The 22,619-nt window shown below is 46.8% G+C and overlaps 1 protein-coding gene and 1 long non-coding RNA gene across 3 annotated transcripts in view; one reads left to right on the forward strand and one right to left on the reverse strand.

The window, feature by feature from the left end:
* On the forward strand, positions 1-22,351 carry si:ch73-95l15.5 (uncharacterized). Of its 2 annotated transcripts, none has more exons than XM_067973833.1 (11): positions 1-426; positions 4,267-5,309; positions 8,794-8,928; positions 11,205-11,321; positions 12,422-12,538; positions 13,004-13,141; positions 14,111-14,290; positions 14,815-15,009; positions 16,636-16,827; positions 18,347-18,459; positions 19,325-22,351. In XM_067973833.1, the coding sequence occupies exons 2-10, from the start codon at positions 4,362-4,364 to the stop codon at positions 18,449-18,451; spliced, it is 2,127 nt and encodes a 708-aa protein (XP_067829934.1). In that variant the 5' UTR covers positions 1-426; positions 4,267-4,361; the 3' UTR covers positions 18,452-18,459; positions 19,325-22,351. The 2 variants fall into 2 exon arrangements, with proteins under 2 accessions (XP_067829934.1, XP_067829935.1); XM_067973834.1 differs by lacking the exon at positions 1-426 and adding an exon at positions 441-3,641.
* Positions 20,011-22,619, reverse strand: part of LOC137305068 (uncharacterized) — a 4,121-nt gene continuing 1,512 nt past the window's right edge. Inside the window, exons 2-3 of the long non-coding RNA XR_010958662.1 lie at positions 21,113-21,312; positions 20,011-20,227 (exon numbers count right to left, since the gene is read on the reverse strand). This is a non-coding gene — a long non-coding RNA (uncharacterized lncRNA). The remainder of the gene's footprint in view (positions 20,228-21,112; positions 21,313-22,619) is intronic.

Raw genomic sequence — 22,619 nt, forward strand, 5'->3', positions numbered from 1 at the left:
CTCTCCTGTGCCCAGGAAGTACAGTGCGGGCTTTCTGAGGATTTGGCCCTTTCGTGCAACATAGTTCGTTTGAATATTTTGGAACAGGCGTTTAAGGAGCTGTGTGGGCCCGGACAGTCACAACGTCTTTATATAAACAACTCCAAGTCAGTTTGGCCTGCTTTGGGGAGAACAGTGGCGCCTTTCAGATTCGTCAGAAGAAGCCACGTTTGAAGTGAAGGGAGTTTAGCGTGGGCCTGATTCACCTCAGGGAAGATGGTGAGCTGTAAGGGGACAGTCTCCCGAACAAACATGAAAGCAAAATGAGCTGAAATATTTTGAAATTCTCTGGTGTTTTGAATTCCTGGAGCCCAGAGAGCTGGTTAAACGAGCCGAAGGAGAGTTTACAGACCGCCAGAGTGGAACTTTCCCCGGACTGAGATTAAGGTATGTTCGGAATTGGATGGGAGCGATTGAGCGTGAAAGGATGGTTTCAGTGCTCCAGTAAACTGGGAAATTGTCCTGGCCTCGTTCAGTGGTTTGGCCAAATGGTGGGACGTGGCTTCCTCCAACTGGGAACCTAATCTCTGTTGAATTTTAGCGCATGTTGTGCCGAGCTGAGGCAATTTCCACCACCTCATTCCAAAGAGAGGAGACAAAGTCCAAATGTGGGCGAGGGAGCGAGAAGCCTGCGTCAGCCCCTCATTGTGGTGTCTGATTACATGAAGCATCAGCAGAGACCTGGGACCCGGTTAGATGGTAACCCTCGGCCAGCGAGCAGTGTTTATGGCAGAGGTTATAAAGAGTAAAGTTTTGTTAACCACCTTTTTTCCTGGGGTGATAATTACACTTTTTTTCATTACAAAATCGGAGCGTAAACGCGGGAAAACAGCGGTTTTTAATCAGGCTCCAGGTACACACAAACTATCATTCGGACCTGCAGGGACTACAGGCTGGCGCTGAACAGGTTCATGGTTCGGCTTCTCCCTCTGTTCCTGTGCCCACGCTGTTCCCTGACCGAGGGTGACCCATCGAACCCGGTCCCAGATCTCCACCGATCCTCGGTGTAACCAGGCACCGCAGTGAAGGGCTCTGGTGGGGGTCCCTCTCCTCTCCTTGTGGAGTGGGGGCGACATTTTCTCAGCTCTGGTGTGAAGGCTCCATTGGCGTTTGATGGATTTTCCTGGGAATTGGCATGCACCAGGGATCATGTAGACAGTTGGGTTATCTGCCAGGAAGTGTTTATTTTTAGAATCCTCTCTCTCTATCTCTGGAACTCGCTGTAAGTATGGAGTCCCTACACCCCTGGTACATTCACTTCGAAGCATTCCCACCCTCTTCCCTGTCAGCGTGGACAATGATTGTTTATAGTCACCTTTTTATCGGTTCGCCCTGCTCTGGATGGGATGGAGTGGCCCCCTTGCCTGTGACTGGCCATAGAGCAGTTTGTTTCTCTCCCTGAAGGCGAGTGGGTCAGAGAGGGTGTTTTTTTCCTTTACAAGTTAGAGGTGCTATTTGACACTGGTTAATAATTATCCGGTGTTTACAATATCTGTACTATGTATCCTTGTGTAAAATGCCTTTTAGCTGTACGGCAAGTGGTTGTATGGAGTGACAGGACACGTCTCCGCTTCTAACTGTCCATATCTCATATGGGCTGTGCAGGGTTTGTGGGTGGGTAACCTGATCACTTGAGGGAGGATGGGGTGTTCGAGAGGCCGACCCTGGGGAACGTTTCTGATAACTTAGCTGACCAATCCATTGGTGAGAGGTGTGGGGGCATCAATATTGAGACTCGCACTGCTTTAGAAAAATAAATGCCTCCAGGACCTGCCTGCAGTAAGAGGAAGGGGCAACATTCTGCTTTCTCAAACTTTATTTATGAAACAAATCCACACTGGTTTGAATGTGGCAGAGAAAGACAAGTGAGCTGGCAGCTGCCACATTGTGCCCCCTCAGACATGTACATGAACATCCGGCCCCTCGGGCCTGCTCCACCATTCAATAAGATCATGGCTGATCTTCTCCCTCAACTCCACTTTCCTGCCCGATCCCCATATCCCTTGATTCCCCTAGAGTCCAAAAATCTATCGCTCTCAGTCTTGAATATACTCATGATGTGGAGATGCCGGTGATGGACTGGGGCTGACAATTGTAAACAATTTTACAACACCAAGTTATAGTCCAACAAATTTATTTTAAATTCCACAAGCTTTCGGAGGCTTCCTCCTTCCTCACCTGAATATACTCACTGACTGAGCATCCACAGCCCTCTGGGGTAGAGAATTCCAAAGATTCACAACCCTGAGTGAAGAAATTCCTCCTCATCTCAGTCCTCAATGTCCGACCCCTTATCCTGAGACTATGACCCCTAGTTCTGGACTCGCCAGCCAGGGGAAACAACCTCTCAGCATCTACCCTGTCAAGCCCTCTAAGAATTTTATACGTTTCAATGAGATGTAACACAGCAGGTTTCTTCTGGTTGCAACGTGTCTGAAAGTCAACACTACCCATTGCAATTTTAATATTCATTCTCTGCTTGTGGGTGTCACCGGGAAGGTGGCTGGAGGTAGCGGGCCTTCACCTGGAATCGTCGGTTGATTTCACCACTTTACAGCCTTCTGGATTCAACACTGATTTCAATAAGTTCAGATCAGAACCACTGCTCCCATTGTTCGGTCAGCAGGTGTTGGTAATGGTTCTGCTGTTGCCGTTTACAGCTCCTCCTGATCAATCTTTTGTTTCTTTACTTGTCCCATTCCCACCCTCCTTGCCTTGCACCATCATCCTTTTTGTTATTTAATCACTCGTGCCCTCCACCCTATCACAGACCCTCCCCTTTGTCCGTCCGTCCCTCCCTCCCACTTTCCCTGGCTCTGTACTTACTCAAAAACTTTAACTCTTTAACATCTTCCAGTTCTGACGAAAGATCTTTTACTTGAAACATTAACTCTGTTTCTTTCTCCGCAGATGCTGCCTGACTCGCTGAGTGTTTCCAGCATTTTCTGTTTTTATTTCAGATTTCCAGCATCCGCGGTATTTTGCTTTTGACTGATTTAATCTGCCTGATTTAGCTCCCAGCTGAAGACGAGAATGGCTTCTCAGTTTGCTGGGGCGGGACATGAAAGGTTGTTTTAAAAAAAACCAATCGGTGGTGATCTTACTTGTGGCTCAGGTCGGCTGCAATGTGGTCGGATCAGCGGGTAACCATCGGGCTGGGCGTGTCCCTGCATGTGGTGGCAGATGGAATTGCGCTGGGATGGTTATGGCATTTTCTGTCAACGTGGGTGGCACTGAGCAGGTGTGGTCCTGATTTAATTATTACCGCCTTTTAAAATCAGGAGGAGCTGAATCTCTGAACTATAATGTCTCAAAACTTCAACTGAAATTCAGACATCAGTGGATAATTTTCAGTCGGTGCGGTTTTTAATCAGGGTAATTAAAGGTGCGCCTTTTGAATGATTGTCCATTGAGAAGGGCCGCTCATGTAAAGGCACATTTCTCACTGAAAAGCGAACTCTCCCCTGGTCGTGTGGTTCTGAGGTTTCCGGGCAGAAGGGCTCGGCTTTTACTTCTGGTCTGTGCTTGGTGTCAGTCGTGGTTTAGCGGCCACACACTCGCCCCTGGGATCAGAAAGTTGTGGATTCAACAAACTGGAGCAGGTAATCTAGGCTGTGGCTTCAGTGCAATACTGAGGGAGTGCTGCACTGTCAGAGGTGCCGTCTTTCGGGTGAGACTGAAACAATATTGACCCCTCAACTAACTATAGCTATCATTATGCCATTGCTGTTTGTGGGATCTTGCTGTGCGTAATTTGACTGCCGCCTTTCCTAAATTACAACAGTGACTACACTTCAAAAATAATTCATTGGCTGTAAAGCGCTTTGGGACGTCCCGCGGTCGTGAAAGGTGTGAAGTTATTTATTTTGAGTTAGCTGATGTCCAGTGGGGTGATAATCCCTCTACTCCTCTGGACTAACGAGTGGGGAAAATCGACCAGCGTCTCCTTCCACAACACGATCCGCTGACCCCCGCTGGGGAAAGTTGAACGCGGGGGAGGGCTGGGCCGAGAATTGGGGTCAACTCCAAAAAAGGGCACCAGGAGTGGGGTCCCTGACCAATTATTTCTCAACACTGTTGATGCCAGAGGCTAAAAGTAGCCAAGTTATCAGCCTTGCTGAGATCTCCAGACTCCACTCAAACCTGGGTCCCTCCTAGAGGGGAAACGTGTTTATTAACGTGTGGATTCCCTCGGATTCTAAAGTGATCTATTCCCCATCCCTCCAGGTTGATGAGGACACTGACTCTTGGAGGTTCAGACTGACTCTTGGCTGAGGTTCTCGCCACCGACTGTCGGTGGTTGAATGTGACGGGTTAGCAGAATGAAGGAGCTTTGCCGCGTCTGTGCCTCGGAGCTGAAGGGTAACCGGCGGCGATGGATCTTCGGTTCCTGGGCAGCGGTCAACTTGCAGGTGGTGCTGTCGCACGTTTTGGGGCAGAAGGTCACCCGCGACGGTCGAGATGAGTTCCTGTGCGGCAAGTGCGCCTTTACGCTGGAGAAGGTCTACCGCTTCGACACCGTCATTGCCCGAGTCCAGGCCCTCTCCATCGAAAAGATCCAGCGGCTTCTGGCGGAGAAGGACAAGCTGGTCCAGTGCCTGTGCTATCTCCATGGGCGGCAGCAGCCTCTGCCCAGAGGCCAGGACATCCCGGACACGGTCGCTCAGTATAACACGCTGCTCCAGGGCGACCTGCTCATGTCGGAGTACGAATGCTGGTCAGAGAGCAGCAGCAGCAGCCAGTTGGACTGTTGCCGCTGCCAGAACAGGAATTGCTTCGGGTGCAATGCTCTGCGAGTCTCCGATTCCAACTACGAGTCGGTCTGCAAGATCCCTCGTCGCTTGGCGACGGCCCTGGCCAAAGGGGACCTCTTCCAGCTTTCAAGGGACAAGTCTCGGAGCATGCCCCTGGACTGGCTTCGGACCCCGGAGCGGAGGGGCTCGAGTGGCAGCAGCTCTGAGCGGTCGCTGTACTCCGAGAGCTCGCAGCCCAACTTCCGCTCGCTGTCCGTCTCCTCACTCGGTGCGGTCCCAGGCTCCGAGCGAGAGGGCGAGGGTCCAGTGTTCGATGACAGCCTGTCGCTGCCCGCCGCGGTGCAGTGGATGAGGGGCATCGTGTACCGGCCCCTGGCCGCCCTGCCGGGCAGCAAGATCCCAATCCGCGTCCGGACCGCGACTCCGAGGCGACAGCTCAGTTTCAGCAGAGACCAGGAGTCCTTACAGGAGCTGAGGAGTGAATTCTCTGCCGAGTATCTCCCTTTAAACCTGGAGGTAAGGATTTTTGTTCATTTACTCATTCAGAAGATGGAATGATTTGAGAGTTAAATCCTAGTTAAAATCAGATACTTGGTGCTTTGTTCAGGGGCAATGAATGAGGCTGAATGTACTGCCCATCCCCAATTACCTGAAAGTGCGCTGCTTTTTTGAGCAATTGGTTTATCAGCTCCATATATTTCCAGATTTGTTGCCTAGGACTAGTCACATGTAAGGCAGACTGGATAGACCGGCTCCCTTCCCTGAGGGACATCAGTGAACCAGTTGGGCGCTTACACCATCCAACTCATGTCGTCCCACCAATGAGCAGGTTTATTGAATGCAATGTCAGTGCCACGAGTTCCCCACTTGGCAGGTTGTGACTATCCGTGTCCCTCCTGGTTCAATTGGCAGTACAGTACTGAGCCACACAGGCCAGGACGGTCCCACATTGAGTTCTCAGTCTGTGATCAAGTTAGCTGATGTCCGCCAGAGGGGTGGGAGGAGCACTACAGTCGGCCGTGGCTCCCACTGGGGTAGGAGGGGCAATAATCAACCAAGGTTTCTGCTACTGATGGCTACCTGATGACTCCTGGCGCCAATACATTCAAGGCTGAGTTAGACAAATTTTTGATCAGCAAGGGAGTCAAAGGATATGGGGGAAAGGGCGGGAAAGTGGAGTTGAGGTAAAAATCAGATCAGCCATGATCTCATCAAATGGCGGAGCAGGCTCGAGGGGCCGAATGACCTACTTCTATCTCATGGTCTAACTGCACCTCTGATTTTGGGAATTGAGTTTGGCTTTGATCACTCCATGAATAATAGTCCGCCAATCTTCACTCTCTCTCTCTCCAGACTAGCTTGTGAAAATGACTTCTTTAGTGGAGTGAAGGACATTGATGGGGAATTTCAGATGCCCAGTGGTCGGCATCAGACATTTAGATACAGAATAATGCTCCCTCGACATTACCCATCAATGTGTCTCTGTCTCCACCTCAGAGCGCTCCCTATTCCATCAGGACGGCAGTTTATTCGTTTCCCGCACCAACCGCTCTTGAGAATATCTTAATGCAGGCAAAGATGAGAGACCAGTGTCTGGTCACAGTCACATGCTAAATAATTTAAAATATGGATTCTATTACTACTTTTACCGTCTCCCCTATTTTTCTTTCACCACTTCCATTTCTGGTCTGTATTCAGCCATGCCCCATGGTTACTGCAACGCACTGATACTATCTGTAGATCTACTCTGGTCTCAACGCATCGCACTCACCGTAAATTTGCCTTTGATTTGCATGAAGCTATTTTAAGCCAGTTGCGTGCTCGTGCCCCGAGCTACCGCACCCATTACTTTGTAGGATTAAATAGAAAACAGATATTTAAACTCAGGTGATCGCCCTGCTGGGTGCAGCTGGCCCCGGTGCTTAAACCATTTCTCCAGTGTTGTACATCGTGTGGAATATTCCTTGTTCCTCGTGGAAATGTTACTTCACTTTTTACATCTCTTCCTTTAAACTACACACGGCCAGTGAATTTTCTACATCTCTAGTGAATTTCCTCCCTCTTAAACTGGGTTTCAATTAGCTACATTGAGTTGTAAACGTGAAACCTGTTTTGATCATTTAGCCGTGTACTTCAATAATTCCTGCATGTTAACTTTATAATGCATTCCAGCGCTGTTGGAGCCTTAAATGTCTGAACGATACAATAACCATTTGCGTGTATGAACTACCCTAAACGTAAAATTAAAATCACAAAGCGTTTCACAAATTGAAATAGATAAGGGAACTGTCACAAGCCATAAAGGGAAAGACTGGAAGGGGTGAACAAGTGTTTCATCAAATCGTTTGGTTTAAGAGAGGGGCTTCGTAAGGGATACCCAGAGTAGGGCCAATGTGGGTGATGGGAGAGTGAATGCACAAAAGGCCAGAGTCCCAGTACTGTGGGGTGTGGGAGGGGCCATGGGCCTGGAAGAATCATAGAATGGTTACAGCGCAAGAGGCCATTCGGTCCATCAAGCCCATTCTGGCTCTTTGAAAGAGCTATCCAGTTAGTTCCATTCCCCCTCTTTTTTTTTCTCTGTAGCCCTGCAAGTTTTTTCCCTTCAAGTATTTATCCAATTCCTTTTTGAAAGCCACGATTGAATCTGCTTCCATCACCCTTTCAGGCAGTGTATTCCAGATCATAACCACTTACTGCATTAAGTTTTTCCTCATGTTACCTTTGGTTCTTTTGCCAATCACCTTAAATCTGTGTCCTCTGGTTCTTGACCCGTCTGCCAATGGGAACAGTTTCTCTTTATTTACTTTATCTTCCCATGATTTTGAACACTTCTATCAAATCCCTTCCTCTTCTACACCACCTCTAAGGTCTTCACATCCTTCCTAAATGCGGGGCCCAGGATTGGACACAATGCTCCAGTTGTGGCCGAACCTGTGTTTTATAAAGGTTCAACACTTGCTTTTGTACTTTATGCCCCTGTTGATACAGCCCAGAATCCCGTATGCTTTTTTAAACCACTTTCTCAACCTGTCCTGTCACCTTCAAAGTTTGGGCATATATACCCCCAGGTCTCTGTTCCTGCACCCCCCCCCCCTCTTAGAATTGTACCTTTTTTAGTTTGTATTTCCCCTCCTAATTCTTCCTGTGCAAATGATCACTTTGCACTTCGTTGTTAAGTTTCATCTGCCATGCCACCAGCCTGTCTGTCCTTGTGAAGTCGATCACTATCCCCCCTCACTGTTTACTACACTTCCAAGTTTTGTCATCTGCAAATTTTGAAATTGTGTCCTGTACACCCAAGTTGAAGTCATTAGTGTATATATCAAGAAAAGCAGTGGTCCTAACACTGACCCCTGGGGAACACCACTGTACACCTTCCTCCAGTCTGAAAAGCAACCATTCACCACTTCTGTTTGCTGTCACTTAGCCAATTTTGTATCCATGCTGCCACTGCCCCTTTTATTCTGAGTTTCAACTTTGCTGACAAGCCTATTATGTGGCACTTTTTCAAACGCCTTTTGAAAGTCCATATACATAATTCACGTTGCCATCATCAAGGCCGCTGGTGTGGTTGTGGATGGAAAATGCTTAAATTTAAAATCCACTGAGGGTCAGGGAGACTGGGTGGAGACGATGGGTGAGCAGGGCTTAGTACAGTACAGAGCCACATGGAGTAAATACAGTGAAGTGTAAGTGTGACTAGCTTTCCCTAATACCTTCAGTCTCTAATGTTCGAGCTCAGTGCAGTGTGAATCTGCGGAGAGATACTGGGATGACCTTGCTTCATCTATATTTGAATTTTTGCTCTTGGTCACGCAAGTGTGGAGTGCCTGAAATAATTAGCAAGTGTGTTCTTTAATACTTTTATTTTCAAAGCTCTTTAGTACAGTTGTCTTCTGTCACGCTGGGGCAATTAGGCCAGGTCTCTTTGAGCAGCACAAAATGTGATCATACTGTGTTGACTAATGTATAATAGCACCCACACCCTTCCTTCTTGCAGAAGTTTCTTGAACATAAATATAAACCCAATGAGTTGCAACAGACAGTCGGGCAACTGAGAGAACAACTCGAGGCAGCGAGGACCCAGATCACGACCCTTGAGAGCAAGCGAGAGGAATCAGTCGCCAGTGACCAGGTCTGTTCAATAATCCTCTTGCGCCCAGTTTGAGCTGATCCAAATTCGCACAGAACGTGGAGTAAATCGTTGCCAGGAGACTTGGTGGCAGATTTTCCGATTCCTGGGACTATTTGATCACCTGGTTAGGGTCAATGCAGGAGAAGTGGGTGGGCCTCCTCGAGGGAGTACACTCCTCCCCGTCCGACTTTCCTGTATTCCCAGCGCCCAGGTGATCTAGCCCCAGGTAGTGCAACACCAGTGAGGTTGCCAACCCTCCAGGATTGTTCTGCAGCCTCCAGGAATTCAAGGATAGTCTCTTGGACACTCTGAGCAACCCTGGAGGAAAAATTATAGGGGCATTGAAAAAAGGTGGCATTTTTCTTTGAACCCAATTATAAAAATTGGGATATGGGGTGAGATAAAGGCTGTATTACTGGACAGTGAAGAATCATCCAATTGGGTAACCAACAGTGTTAACTCTCCAATGGGTGTGGGAAGGCAGTGCTGCACCAGGATGGATGTGTCTGATGACCAATGGCAGGAGTGTGGGGGTGGCACAGTTGGAGGTGAGGTCACATGATGAAACCTGTTGAAATACCTCCAATCTGAGTTAGTGACCCTAAACAGCGGAGTGTTAGGGTGTGGCTTTGCATCTATAACAATCTCATGGGGATGAGTCCTGATTTCTTCCAGAGCAAGTGACCCACTCGTTCTTCAAATCCCAGGTCTGTGTATATCTGACTACACTGAGGACTAAACCACTGGGAGTGTTTTACAGCTGATGCCTCCCTCTAACAAGGTGCTAGCTTGCCTTCTGTGATGTGCAATATTAAATGAGACTACACTGTATATTCAAACCCCAGTCTAGGGCCCTGAAGCACAGTCTGCTTTCCAGTGAAGCCACTTGTTGGAAATATCCAGCATGAGTCCCCCTCAAAATCCAGTAGCTCAGGATATTGTAGTCCAACAGAATAAACACAGCAAAACTCTGCTCCCTCTGACTCTACGGTTCAGTGAACTCCACTGCACCAGTTCTAGGTAAACTATTTCTGGCACTGGACAGACTGGTTCATGCAGGGATCTGTCAGAATTGTCTCATGTTTCACTTTGCTCAACATTGGGAATGTTTGTTTCTGTACAGCACGAAGTCTCAGTTAACCCTGAATAGGAGTAGATCTGGACACTGCTGTAATCTTTACGTTTGAAGCCTCATTTACATTTATACAGGCAGTATTTAAATACTTTACAAATCCTTTAGACACGGCAATGGTTTGTTCTGGTGCTTTAAAGCTTCATTTGTTTTTGACATTTGAAACAAATAAATTTTCACATGTCTTTTGACATCTTACCCCCTCTTTCCCTCCCCTCCCCCCCCCCCCCCCCTTAAATTGCTGTTATCCTTCATCCTCCTTGTGTTGACTTTTGCCAGGATGGGGTTCCACAGGCATTGCTTGCACTCCATCCGAGTGGCCAGTCTTCACATGGGTCTAGACAGTGGCTATCCAACTGTAGAATCATCACAGTGAAGCCTGATCCTGACGTCCAAAGACTCACTTCTAGCAACGGTCACTGGATGGCAATGAATATGAATCCTGGCAGATTTTTTTTCCCCCTCCAACTGAGGCTAAATGTAATGCCCCATATCGGGGTCCCAGATGTGATAACCGGGCTGGGCACCAAACCTGGGACGGTCCTGGTCTGTAAGAGGACAAAACTGCTTGCATTGATTTAATGCCTTGCACGTCCTCAACGTCCCAAAATGCTTCACAGCTGACAAATGACTTTGTGTAGACACTTTTTTGTTTTCTGGGCAAACTGGCAGCTAATTTATGCACAGGCAGCAATACGATATGATCAGTTAATCTGCTTTGGGTGATGTTGCTTGTGGGGTGAATGTTGGCCAAGACACCAGGAGAACTCTTCCCAAAAAAAAATGCCTCATTTTAATGCCTTCTCTGAAAAGCAGCACCCCCTCAGTACTGTACTGAAGTGCTAGCCTGGGTTTAAGGACCTGCAGTGGGACTTGAACAATTACCACCTGATTTGGAGCTGAGTGCGACCACTGAACCAAGCTGACACAGTATGAACCACTATGACCCATTACTCAATTAATCTCCAAATTTGTTTGTTTGAAATTTGAATCTAAACTTTCAGCTAACAAAGTAAAGCACATTGTGCAAGGAAGCTGTGTGACTTTTTTTTTTAAATGAACCGAAGGACCTGAGCATCGGCCTGAATATCAGCACTGTTCTGTTAATCATTGATCTGGTTTCTCTCCTGTGTCCTTCCTACAGGAGCTTAGTTTACAATCAAAGGGAAGCCTTGGAGAGCGCAGCTATGATCCGCAGCGTCAGCACCGAATGGTTCAGCGTCTGGCATGTGAACTGCACAGCAAAGAGCAACTATTACAGGTAAGGAGGCCATGAGAAGCAGCTGTTGCAGGTACCAGGGATGAGGGGACTTCAGTTATGTGGAGAGACTGGAGAAGCTGAGACGGTTAAGGGGAGATTTAATAGTTCCAAATTATGATGGTAATTTTGCTAGTGTAAATAAGGAGAAAATGTTTCCATTGGCAGGAAGGCCAGTAACCAGAGAACACTGATTTAAGATAATTGGCAAAAAAACCAGAGGTGAAGAGAATTTATTTTAGACAGCAAGTCATGATTTGGGATGCACTGCCTGAAAGGGTGGTGGAAGCAAATTCGATAGTAAGTTTCAAAAGGGGATTGGATAAATACTTGAAGGAAAACATTGCAGGGCTATGGGGAAAGAGCGGGGGTGAATTGGATAGCTTTCAAAGAGCAGGCACGATGGGCAGAATGGCCTCCTTCTACGGCTATGATTCAATGATGGCTGGTCTCTCTCCATATAAGAGCAGTCTTTACAGCTAATGGGGATGGAGATTGGGGACAGTGAGGAATCCAACTGAGGAAAATGGAGGCTGTAGCGAGAAAGGAGCCAGTTATTGAAGGTTCAGATGGGATTGCTCCACTTTAAAGTGGTGATTGTAATATTCTGTATCAGGAAGGGTGTGTGAGGGCTGAGCCTCTTTGTCACAAGATGTTGTGGGTTTTTTGTTGCAAATGTCAGAGCTCGGGACAGCTTGTGTGGAGTCTCTGCTGCAGACAGACTCTGCAACCTGGACTCTAAGCAGAAGATCTCCCCTCATTATGGGCTGTTTAAAAGTGGAAGTGATAAAAATGGACCCAGGAGGGGGGTTCTCGACTAACACTGAAATGCAGTTGGAATTTTAACTAAAGGTTTTGTGCAACAGAAACCTCCTAGTGGCCCAGTTAACTGTTATATCATTTTCAAGCTTTTGGTTAGTTCTATTATTCTGATGGATTGTGAAGGAAGCAACATGACTGGAAATGTCCTTTGTGTTTTTCTGGTTTTTGCTTCCTTATTTCTATCTTACAATGGAGCTGAAGCAGTGTTTGGAACCATAATCAGTCCATTCTTTCTTTCCCTTTTCTCTTGCTTGCCCCACATGTCCATCCACCTCTCTCAGGAGTGTGTGCAGCTATTTAAACAACTGACCAGTGGCTCCAGGTGTGTGGCTGATGTGGAGGCCGATATGATCGAGAAGCTCCGTGTGCGGCTGAAGGACAGGGATGAAGCGTTGGAGGTAAATCTGGAGACTCTTGCCTGGCGGCCTTGGGTTGCAGAAGCAGTTCCGCCATGTGGGGGTGGAATTTCCCGTGAATTTGCGCCCACAGATGCATGGAGTCGGTGTAAAGCCGATTCCTGGTGTATAAGATTGAGGAAACTCTGTTAGCGTGTTATATTACACAACACCCGAATTTCTTCGATCTTTTACATCCGTTGACCGATCACTAGCCAAACTCGTGGCACGTTATAATTGTCTCCGCCCCCAGGCTATGGGGAAAGAGCAGGGGGAGTGGGAGTAATTGGCTAGCTTTCAAAGAGCTAGCACAGGCACGATGGGACAAATGGTAACCACCTGTGCAGTAAATTTCTGATTCTTTTACCAGCAAGGGGCAGGCTGTGCTGTAACGATGCAAGCCCCCGGAGTCTCTATCTTTTCCTGTCCCTGATTGATTGACTAATTACTTTTTTACATTTCTTTAAGCGAGCTGCAGATGAGAAATTCTCCGCCATCGAGGAGAAAGAGGCTGAAGTTCAGTGTCTGCGCCTGGCCCTGAGGGAGAAGGACCACGATGTCAGCCGTCTGAGCCAAGTCCTTATTCACAACGAGGAGATGATCAATGTGAGGACTGCGTCGTGCCTGTTTACATTTAAACTCAGTGACTTGCTTCCTTTTCAATTTGTCCTATCTCAGAATTCTCAAAGCTGCACCCTTCTGTACCATCTCATTGGTCACTTTTTTTGTTCCCTCTTTCTTTTCCTTTACTCCCCTGAAGAAAATAAATAGGAGTAGGCCATTCGGCCCCTCGAGCCTGCTTCCCCCCCCCCCCATTCAATCAGATCATGGCTGATCTTCAACCTCATCTTTACTTTCCCGCCCAATCCCCATATCCCTTGATTTTGCCCTGGAGCCCAAAAGGAGCTGGTTCCTTGCTACAATTGGATCTGACACGTTCAGCCCACTGCCTTGCTGGAGTGAACCCTCTGCTTGTCCATTAACCCCACTGCCTCTACTCTCAATCCCCTCTCTTCCCAGTTCCTGATCACCTACCTGCTCTTCATCCCATGCTTGTTGACAAACTATCCACAGCGCTGTCCTCTACTTCAAAACTGCTGTTATCGCTCCTATACTGAGCTAGCACCCAATCTCCAACCTTCCTTTTTAACTTCACTCCCTGTTCGAGCCCCTCCAGTCCAGTCTCTGCCCTGCCCACAACACCCTAACCATACATTTCGGCCATCGACCACTCCGCCCTCTTCCATTGCGCTCCACATGATTTTCATGGTGCTGCTCTCTCCTTGATCCCCACATACCAGGCAACTCCTGCTCCCCTGCTCAGTCCCCACTGGTGCACCATAGGCAGTATTCTTGGTCCCCTCCTCTTGTTTTATATGGTACCCCTTTGTCATATCTGGGAGCGTGGGATCACAGTCCACCATGTAGACTAGCGCTCGGCTCAGTTGAGGGGGGATTTGCCCGCAATATTGGGAACAGGGGCAGGTTTTTTTTTTGAAAGACCCTTCTGGGCAGGTATGTTGGAGAGCACTGAGCTAAGCCAGGCCCTGCCCTGTTTTTTTTTTTATTTTCCAGATGTTGAACCACACTCTGAAGCAGAAGGACACAGCTGTCGGGCAGCTGGAGACGCTGTGTAAAAGCACAAAGCAAGTCTGCGGCCAGAGGGAGGAAAAGCGAGTGATTGCTCTGCAGGAAAAGGACAGCCTCATCGCTCAACTCCAAGCAGCACTGCAGAACAGCACCAAAGATGTGGAGGTAATGCAGGGCAGTGAATGTTACTGGACTAGTAATAGAGGATGTATATCAAATCCCACCATGATACTTTGAGAATTTAAATTCTTAAACAATTCTGGAAATAGAAAGCTAGTATCTGTAAATGTGTAAACCCAACCAGTTCACCAATGTTCTTTAGGGAATGAAATCTGCCGTCCTTACCCGGTCTGACCGATATATATCTGACCCTAGCAATTAACTTGATTAATCTCAGGGCAATAAATGCCACCTTGCCAGCGACACCCATATCCAAAGAATGAATTTAAAATCGGGGCAGGATGAACTTGGCCCATGGCTCTGTGGGCATATGCACTGCCCACTGTTCTCCTGATTCATTCAATCCATGAATGGTAAATGTTCACACTACTTGGTCCTGTTCTGTATCTGACACGGCCGACACCAGCGCACTCGTGTAGAGTCAGTGTCTGAAACTCGGGCAGTTGCCAACTTGGTTTGCTGTCGGTACCTGCCTGTTCCGTATTGACTCGCTTCTCCACAACCTACAGGCCCTCACCGACTCGTTACTCAGCCAGGGTCTGACCGATGGCCCCGACACGCCCGCGCGGCTCTGCCAGCAGCTGAAGGATAAGGAACGGCTTCTGTCGCAGGTCCTCGCAGAGCAAACGCACCGGAGCGCTGACCACGAGAGACTCGTCGAGGAGCTTTTAAATAACGTCGATAACAAAGACCAGGTCATCAAGGTATGGTGATCAGACTGAGGAAATGGGCCCCTCCCTTCCCCCCACCCCCACAGTCCCACCCTGGTCTGACACGGTAACATTATCTTTTACAGCCCCCTTTTTTTAAAAGCTCGATACCCAACGTTTGCTGATAACTTCAGTGTTCTGGGTAGGCTCAGGCAGCCTTGCGTGGCTTTAATTTTTTTTAAAAAAAACCTTCCCAGCACTGCTCATTGTAAATACCAGATTTCAGGAAAGTATGGCTTGTTTAATCCAGTTTCTGGATTTGTTCATCGCTCCTGGATTGCTGTCAGAGCCAGGAAGTGTAGAGCAGAGTTCTGAATACTCCGGGAGATTGAGCCCCTCATACTAAATGGCACTGAAGAGTTGGGATGCTGCGGCATTGAATGAAAGGTACTAGAATGCTACACAATCATAAAGGCTTTCAGGGACATATCTGTGCAGCTTACTGCTGTCTCTCCATTATACTTTGTTACTCCACTTTGTGCTTCAGAACTATTGGCTGCGCACAGCTGGAAGCAGCAATTTTTGTGTGGCATTCCTCCAGTTGTGATCTAATGGGAATAGAGGACTCTGTAGCAGTTTCTGTTCATGAGGTTGCTGCAGTGGGACTCGAGGATGGAGGAGGAGGAGGAGTATTCCACAATGTCTGCATCTTGCCAGTTGTTTCAGAAAATAAGAGTCCCAAGGGCTGACGCTCACACACTAAACGAGAATGTATCCGACCAGATTTATTTGCCAAATCTGGTTGGACATATTCCAGGAGGATTTCACATCACCGCCTGCCTCTAACAGCTCCGCCCCTACATTTCCACCATTGGTCGCCTGACACGTCCATCCTCACAGCACACTGCCATCCCAGGCCAATTAGAAAGCTCATAGACTCCTCCTTACTGGATTGGATGATTCTTGACTGTCAACCAGATCTTTCTCACCCGATTATTTGTATAAAATCTTCAAGGAAAATGAACACTCTTTTTAATGCCCCATGATCTTTCTCCTGGGTTTGCTCACAGCAGTTTTCAGGGGATTCAATCTTTAATCCTGGAGACTCCAGGACAATCCTGAAGGGTTGGCAACTCCACCTTTAAATGTGGCCTATTTTAATTTTTTAATGCCTGTATAAGTTGTACCTCCTGGGAGGAAGTTGGTCTGTAATTTGCAGGTATTCTAGCCATGTTAACCTATCCCATAATAACTAAAGATTGTGTTGCCCTCTAGCAGTTGACTCCAGAGAGACTGGGCACCCTTTAGCACCTCACCTAAATACACACTCAATGTGTGAGTGTTGACAGGATATCTGACTGAGCCTCGTCCACCTGATGTCTGTGTGCACAAGTCACTGGGGAATGATCAGAGATGGCAATCCCTGGGCCGTTTTCCTCCTCTTACTCCAGGGGCACCCTTACTGCCTCTTTGACTGTGATTTGTTCACTCAGCACAAGCCATGGGACACACCTGGTCTCCAGCTGAGAGATTTGGGCCATCAGAGATTCGAACTGATTACTGTCGAGTGTATTCATTGCTCTCTCCAACCTGCAACCTATATTCTGTATTGTTACAATGTCATTTTTTTTCTTTCTTTTTAATCCTCTTCTTCTCTTCCCACCCCCTCCCCCAAACCAGGAAATGTCAGATCGTCACAGGGAAACACTTGCCAGGCAAGTCCAGGAAATCCATGTAATCAATCAACAGCTCGCTGCCAGAGACAAAGAGATTGGTAAATGGGCCAAGCTGGAATCTACCGCAGCTCAGGAACAGTTCACCGAACTGGCACATCTGAAGGCTCTTCTGGATGATAAAGATCAAATGATTCTGGTGCAGACTTCTTATGGATTTTTTTTTTGTGTGTGTATTCAGTGAGGAAAGCCTATAAATCCGAGCTAACGAACCGAGTTTTACCTTTGAGTGTAACCCTAACCCCAAGCAAACTTTATTAAATGAGGATTCTGTAACTGTGCTTATTCCTGTGGCTGGCACAGATTGGGTTCAGCATCTACTCGTTCAGTGGGTAAATGGATTGTTAAACAAATCAGGAACAGGCAGCGGAGATCCGTGGGGAATGGCGGACAGGCCTCACTTTGGGGCAGGAAAAGTCAGCCCGAGTTTCTTGTTCCTTTTAGTGTCCGGTGACCCCTACAGGAAAGAAGCAGTCTGTCAGGCATCAAGTGGGGATAGGACCAGGCCGCCTTCATTGCTGAATAGCCTGGCAACACACAACTGTTAAGGCTGACACTTAGAGTGGAGATTTGATTGTGGTCCCAGAGGGGAGCTGGTGTCTGGGAAATCAGAACCCAGAAAGGTCAGTGCCTTCAGGAGGGAATGGGGTAGAATTTTGTTTTATTATTGTGCACCCTTGACAAGTCTGATTTTCCTTACATTCGCTTAGTGAATTCTTGTGTCTGTTGAGCTGAGGTTTGGAAAATGGGCTAAAATGCAAGTGAGTTCTTTCCTTTAAGTTTGTGAAGAATAAATAATTACCAAGACAGGTCAATTAATCAATAAATGCCTCTCATCCATTATGTTGGGAGGTCTCTGGTCCCAGGGGTGGTCTCGCAGGCCTTCCATTTCTGTGAACTGAGGGAGATGAAAGCAGTGAGTCAGGTTTTAGGCAGCAAGCTGAGGGGGACAAGATTTTGCCAAGCCAAGGAGTAGAATGCAGGAGAATAGTTGGGAGTTATTACCTAGGTTAAACAAGGTGACCCACTGAAGTGGGGAATCATAGCACATTCATTATTTTGTATTATGCAAAGACAAGTTGCATTGAATGAATTGGGTGAGTCTGGTCTTGTTGGTCTTGCTGCATGTGAAACAAAGCAGCTTAAGATTCATATCTAACACCATCTTATCAAATGTTTTCTTCCTCCTTCAAGGAGGTTTGTAGAAGCGCACACAAAAAACATGAGGGACCAAAATCCAAGTGTCTCCCTGAATGAAAAAGGCAGTGTCTAAATCACCCGAATTGCAAATTTTCAGATGCTAGTTGATGCTGTGCTCGGTGCTGAGGGAAGGGCTGTAGGCAGCAAGGTGGTGAATGTAGTTGAAGCTGAACCATGCAGAATGTTGAAGCTGAACCAGCCTGGGGTTTATGACTGGGATAGGATCTTCCTTCACACTGGGGCTCAGAGCCCCAGTGTCCTCGGTGCTCACGATATTCAAACAAAAAAAAAACTCTTTACAGTAAAACAAATGGATGTTGTGCAAATTCTGATGGTCTTTCTCCCTTTGGAAACTCCCAGGTTGTTGCTGTGACTGAGGCTGCAGCTCCAATGTGGAGTATTTCTGTAACACTGTACTAAAGTTTGATTGTTTCTCTTTTCTTTTTCCCCTGGAGCAGAAGTTGTTGGAAGATGGACAAGAAAAGGACAGAGTCCTCTCTTGCCTTCAGGGGCAGCTGTGTGACAGCACATTGTTGAAGGTCACCATGAAGCAGACCCTTTGAGGTTGAAGGTGAGCTAGGATCATTTGCCAGATTTCCACACTTTTTTTATTCGTTCACGGGATGTGGGCGTCGCTGGCAAGGCCGGCATTTATTGCCCATCCCTAATTGCCCTCGAAGGTGGTGGTGAGCCGCCTTCTTGAACCGCTGCAGTCCGTGTGGTGAAGGTTCTCCCACAGTGCTGTTAGGAAGGGAGTTCCAGGATTTTGACCCAGCGACAATGAAGGAACAGCGATATATTTCCAAGTCGGGATCGTGTGTGACTTGGAGGGGAACGTGCAGGTGGTGTTGTTCCCATGCGCCTGCTGCCCTTGTCCTTCTAGGTGGTAGAGGTCGCGGGTTTGGGAGGTGCTGTCGAAGAAGCCTTGGCGAGTTGCTGCAGTGCATCCTGTGGATGGTGCACACTGCAGCCACAGTGCGCCGGTGGTGAAGGGAGTGAATGTTTAGGGTGGTGGATGGGGTGCCAATCAATCTTACCCCTCACCCATCCAGGATACTGTGAAAAAGCTTCAAGTTTTTAAATTGATTGGAATCCCTTCATGACATTTTAAAAGCTGAGCTGTCCATATCAGGTGGAAATAAATATTTCACACTGATTAACCCTGTAAAGCTGAGCAGTGCCATCATTTATCATTCTGTACCGTCCAGTGATGAATCCAGAAACCTTGATGTATGTTAAATTAAAACTGCAAAACAGAGCAGGTCCATTCTCTTGGAGAAAAGGACAGATTAAGGTTTTGGATGGAGACCCTGCAATAGAACAGTTCTGTTTGAAGGGTCTGCAGTTGAGACATTAATCTATCTTCCTCATCCTTCAGCTGCTAACACACCTGCTCTGCATTATTTCAGATTCTAAAAATCTTCACTTTTTTTAAGACATGCTACAGATGCTGGGTCCTGAGTACAATGTGCCATGCGTCAGTTTCAGCAAGAGGAGAGAAGCTAAATCACCAAAGAATATAAAAGAATCTTCCTTTTTTAACAGACCTGTTGGAGCCTTAAACCTGAGGGAGGATCGTTCTTGTATTTTAGTGCTTACAATTACAATAGAAAGAACTGGTTCATGATCTTTCAACATATAACACAGAGGAAACCTTTCGCTGCCTTCTCTCCCTAATCTTGTGGATTATTTGTACCAAGTGGCCTGTGTGGATTTGACAGGGAACCTCATAATTTGGGCTGCCTGGTTTCACTGTAGTGAGTCGCCACTTTTAATGCAGTAATGGTCCCGAGTTCACTTGAGTGCCTTTCTTTACAAAGGGCAGTGGGATGCAGAAACTGCCTTGCACTCCCTGGATTTGCAGATCTGATGCTGTGGACACATGCTCTGTCAGGCTGGACAGTTTGTCCCTGCTGTACAGATCTTACAGCCGTGCAGTCTGCTTTCAGCAGACACCCTGGACAGGAGTTGGTCTTCAGGTCAACTAGCCCCCTCAACTCCAAGCAAGTCTGTGTGCAATGTGAAGATTGAATGAAACACTGCTTAATTCAAATCAAAAACAGCAAGTCTTGTATATTGCTGTTGACATTTTTAAGTGAAAATACAACAAACTTAAAGCCGAGTCCTGAATAGCAAGGAAAAGGTGGGTTTTGAAATGGTGGCCTTGTCAGAGTTGGTCACATCTAAACCATTGAGTCATTCTACTGCAACATAACTCACCGTTCGGTGGGTGGTGCACGAGGGGTCCTATTTTGTCTTGTGATTTGCCCTCTTGTAAAGCTACCATTCCTGTATTTTTGATGGGTGTTTACTTCAGAGGATTTGTTTATGGACCTTGTCTGGGGAGAAAAAAAATAGCTTCAGGGAAGAATTGCAGATTCTATTTTTCCAAACATTGCACAGATTCTGCATCTTCATTGTGGTCCATGGTCATACAGTGCAACATTGTGTAAGATGGGACGGGTACCAGTTCTTGATGTGGTGGCAAAATGGAGATTTTTTTTTATCGGGTAATTTGATTCAACTTGATAAGGGATTGGAGTAGTGCAATGGGTTGAATCCTGTTGTTTGCCCTGTGGCTGTTGCCCCGATTACAGTTAAGAGGACTTGTGGTAAAACCAAGTTCAACTCAAGACCCTCTAAAGAACTGTGTAGATTTTTATTTCTTGCAGGGATCAGCTGTCTTACCCAGAGGAACATTTTAGGTGTATCAGATGGACCGATCTAACAGATGTATTGTGTGGGGTTTGAATGGTTTTAGGATAGTTAAAAGACTTACATTTATATAGTGCCTTTCACAACCTCAGGACATCCCAAAGTGCTTTACAGCCGATGAAGTACTGTTTGAATCAATTGAGAACCAAGATTTGGTGTTAGCAGCATTGAGTGCAGCCTCATTAACCAGGTGACATTGCATTCCTGCCTTCCCTCCCTTGCATCCTTTTTATTTAGCACTGTACTCAGTTCCGAGGGTGAAGCCCATTCATGTATCAGTCAGAAGATTAAATGTTATCCTTTGTATCAATTTATTTTTTGGGCTCAAGTGAGGGCTGTGTTTTTGTGGGAATGGAATAGTTTTGTTCTTGTCTCCTGTGTCTGTAGTCTGGTCCAAAGACATGTGTCCAGATATTTTTTAAAAACTGCCCTGCAAAAGTGTCTAACCCCCCCCCCACCCCTCAGGCTCCAACATCCCTCTACTGTCTCCATCCACTGCCTCTGTTTACCTCACGTGCCACTCTTTGCAGCCTCTCAGACAGGAAGGAGATGAGGAATAATGAGTGAGATTCCATTTCTGTCTGGTCAGGAGTTGGACGGTGCTGTATTTTTCCTCATGGTCTTGTCTTTATGATGTGAATGGCTTCAGGCTCGTGATGTGCTTCTCCTATAATGTGGTGACTGGCTTCTCCATTCAGGTCACTGTCATCTGCTGGCAGAATAAAAACAGTATTGGACTGTGTAAAAGTCACCACAGTTCAAAGTGTCAGATTGCCAGTTACTGTTAGGAAATGGCACAATGCAGCCATTATCCATTATAGGCCAGCCAACTGTGTCTTACCAGAGGTGAATGAAGAGCAGTCGGCCGTGCCCCAGTTGTTACCTCTCCCCCTTTTCAATTCCTCCCCTTTGTTCCCCTGAACGTGCTGTCTACACATACTGGGGGGCAGTCAGCATCTTACCTAACCTAGACATGTCGACAGGCTATTTGACTGTGGAAGTATCACAACCAGGTCCAGTCCTCACTGGACATCTGTCCGTGACTGTTCGCCAACAAAGATCATCAAGTAGCGATCAGGCTGATTTTAATTTTCTCCCCTCCCCCTCCAATCCTTAATCCGGGGCGCTGGGGTCAGTTTCATCATGTCTTCTGTTCTGGTTCCGAACAGCTAGCCTATATATTAACAATGTTCTGTTACTTTGAGATGCTTTGTGGTTGATTGTGGCTGTTTCACAATTAACATTTTATGCTAATATCAAACCCAGACTGCATGCAATAGCAATTTGAGCAATAATGGGGGACTGAGCACAGGGTCTCCTCAAACTCAGGGTGAGCTTGATTATTAAATGGTAAATGGGGAGAGGTGGCTTATGGATTAAAGTTGTTTGATACTTATTCCCCTTCAGATTCTGGGATATACATGGGTGGCTCCTGGCCTTTTCTGTAACTCAGTGACAGAAATGTTGACCTCTGGTTTCTCAATCTACAAATCTCTCACTGGGCTGAAGAAAATTAATTTGCAGGAGCCAGCTCCCAGAGGCTGGGGTAAGGAATCTGAATTAAATACACTATTAAAAACAACTTTACATATTCTAAACAAAACTCTGGATCCTAATGGTCTCTGTAATTGTGTATCAGCTTACTTTAGTTTTAATGTGTATTTGATGACTACCTCCTTACATGTATATTAAATCATGTTTTACTCTATTTTCAATGTGAATTAAAGGTGAAATGATAAACAATGGAATGATGTGAGCTGGTCTGAATTCTTCCAGACTTAATGGGAACCAGCCAAAGGCCCTCGGAGTAATTTGAATGGTTCATTCAATACACTATCAGTAACACCATGGCCTACTATGGAGTTCAACCTCATGGACAAGCAGGTCCCAGCCTCAGACTTGGGTCAGTGATGAGTTAACTGATATCAACTCATTCGAAGCCAAAGAGACACCGTTTTAGCCAAATGCATTAATTTTAGTAGAAAATGTCTTGCACAGGATCCAGGTGAAAGATCC

The sequence above is a fragment of the Heptranchias perlo genome, chromosome 39 (assembly GCF_035084215.1).
Source record: "Heptranchias perlo isolate sHepPer1 chromosome 39, sHepPer1.hap1, whole genome shotgun sequence".
In the NCBI taxonomy this organism is placed as follows: domain Eukaryota; kingdom Metazoa; phylum Chordata; class Chondrichthyes; order Hexanchiformes; family Hexanchidae; genus Heptranchias; species Heptranchias perlo.

Bases quoted from the DNA above. Each gene is read 5' to 3' on its own strand.
- si:ch73-95l15.5 (XM_067973833.1), top strand. From the start codon at position 4,362: ATGAAGGAGCTTTGCCGCGTCTGTGCCTCGGAGCTGAAGGGTAACCGG. The intron at 5,310-8,793 runs GTAAGGATTTTT...TCCTTCTTGCAG, and splicing joins ATCTCCCTTTAAACCTGGAG to AAGTTTCTTGAACATAAATA. The intron at 16,828-18,346 runs GTGCAGACTTCT...CCCCTGGAGCAG, and splicing joins ATAAAGATCAAATGATTCTG to AAGTTGTTGGAAGATGGACA.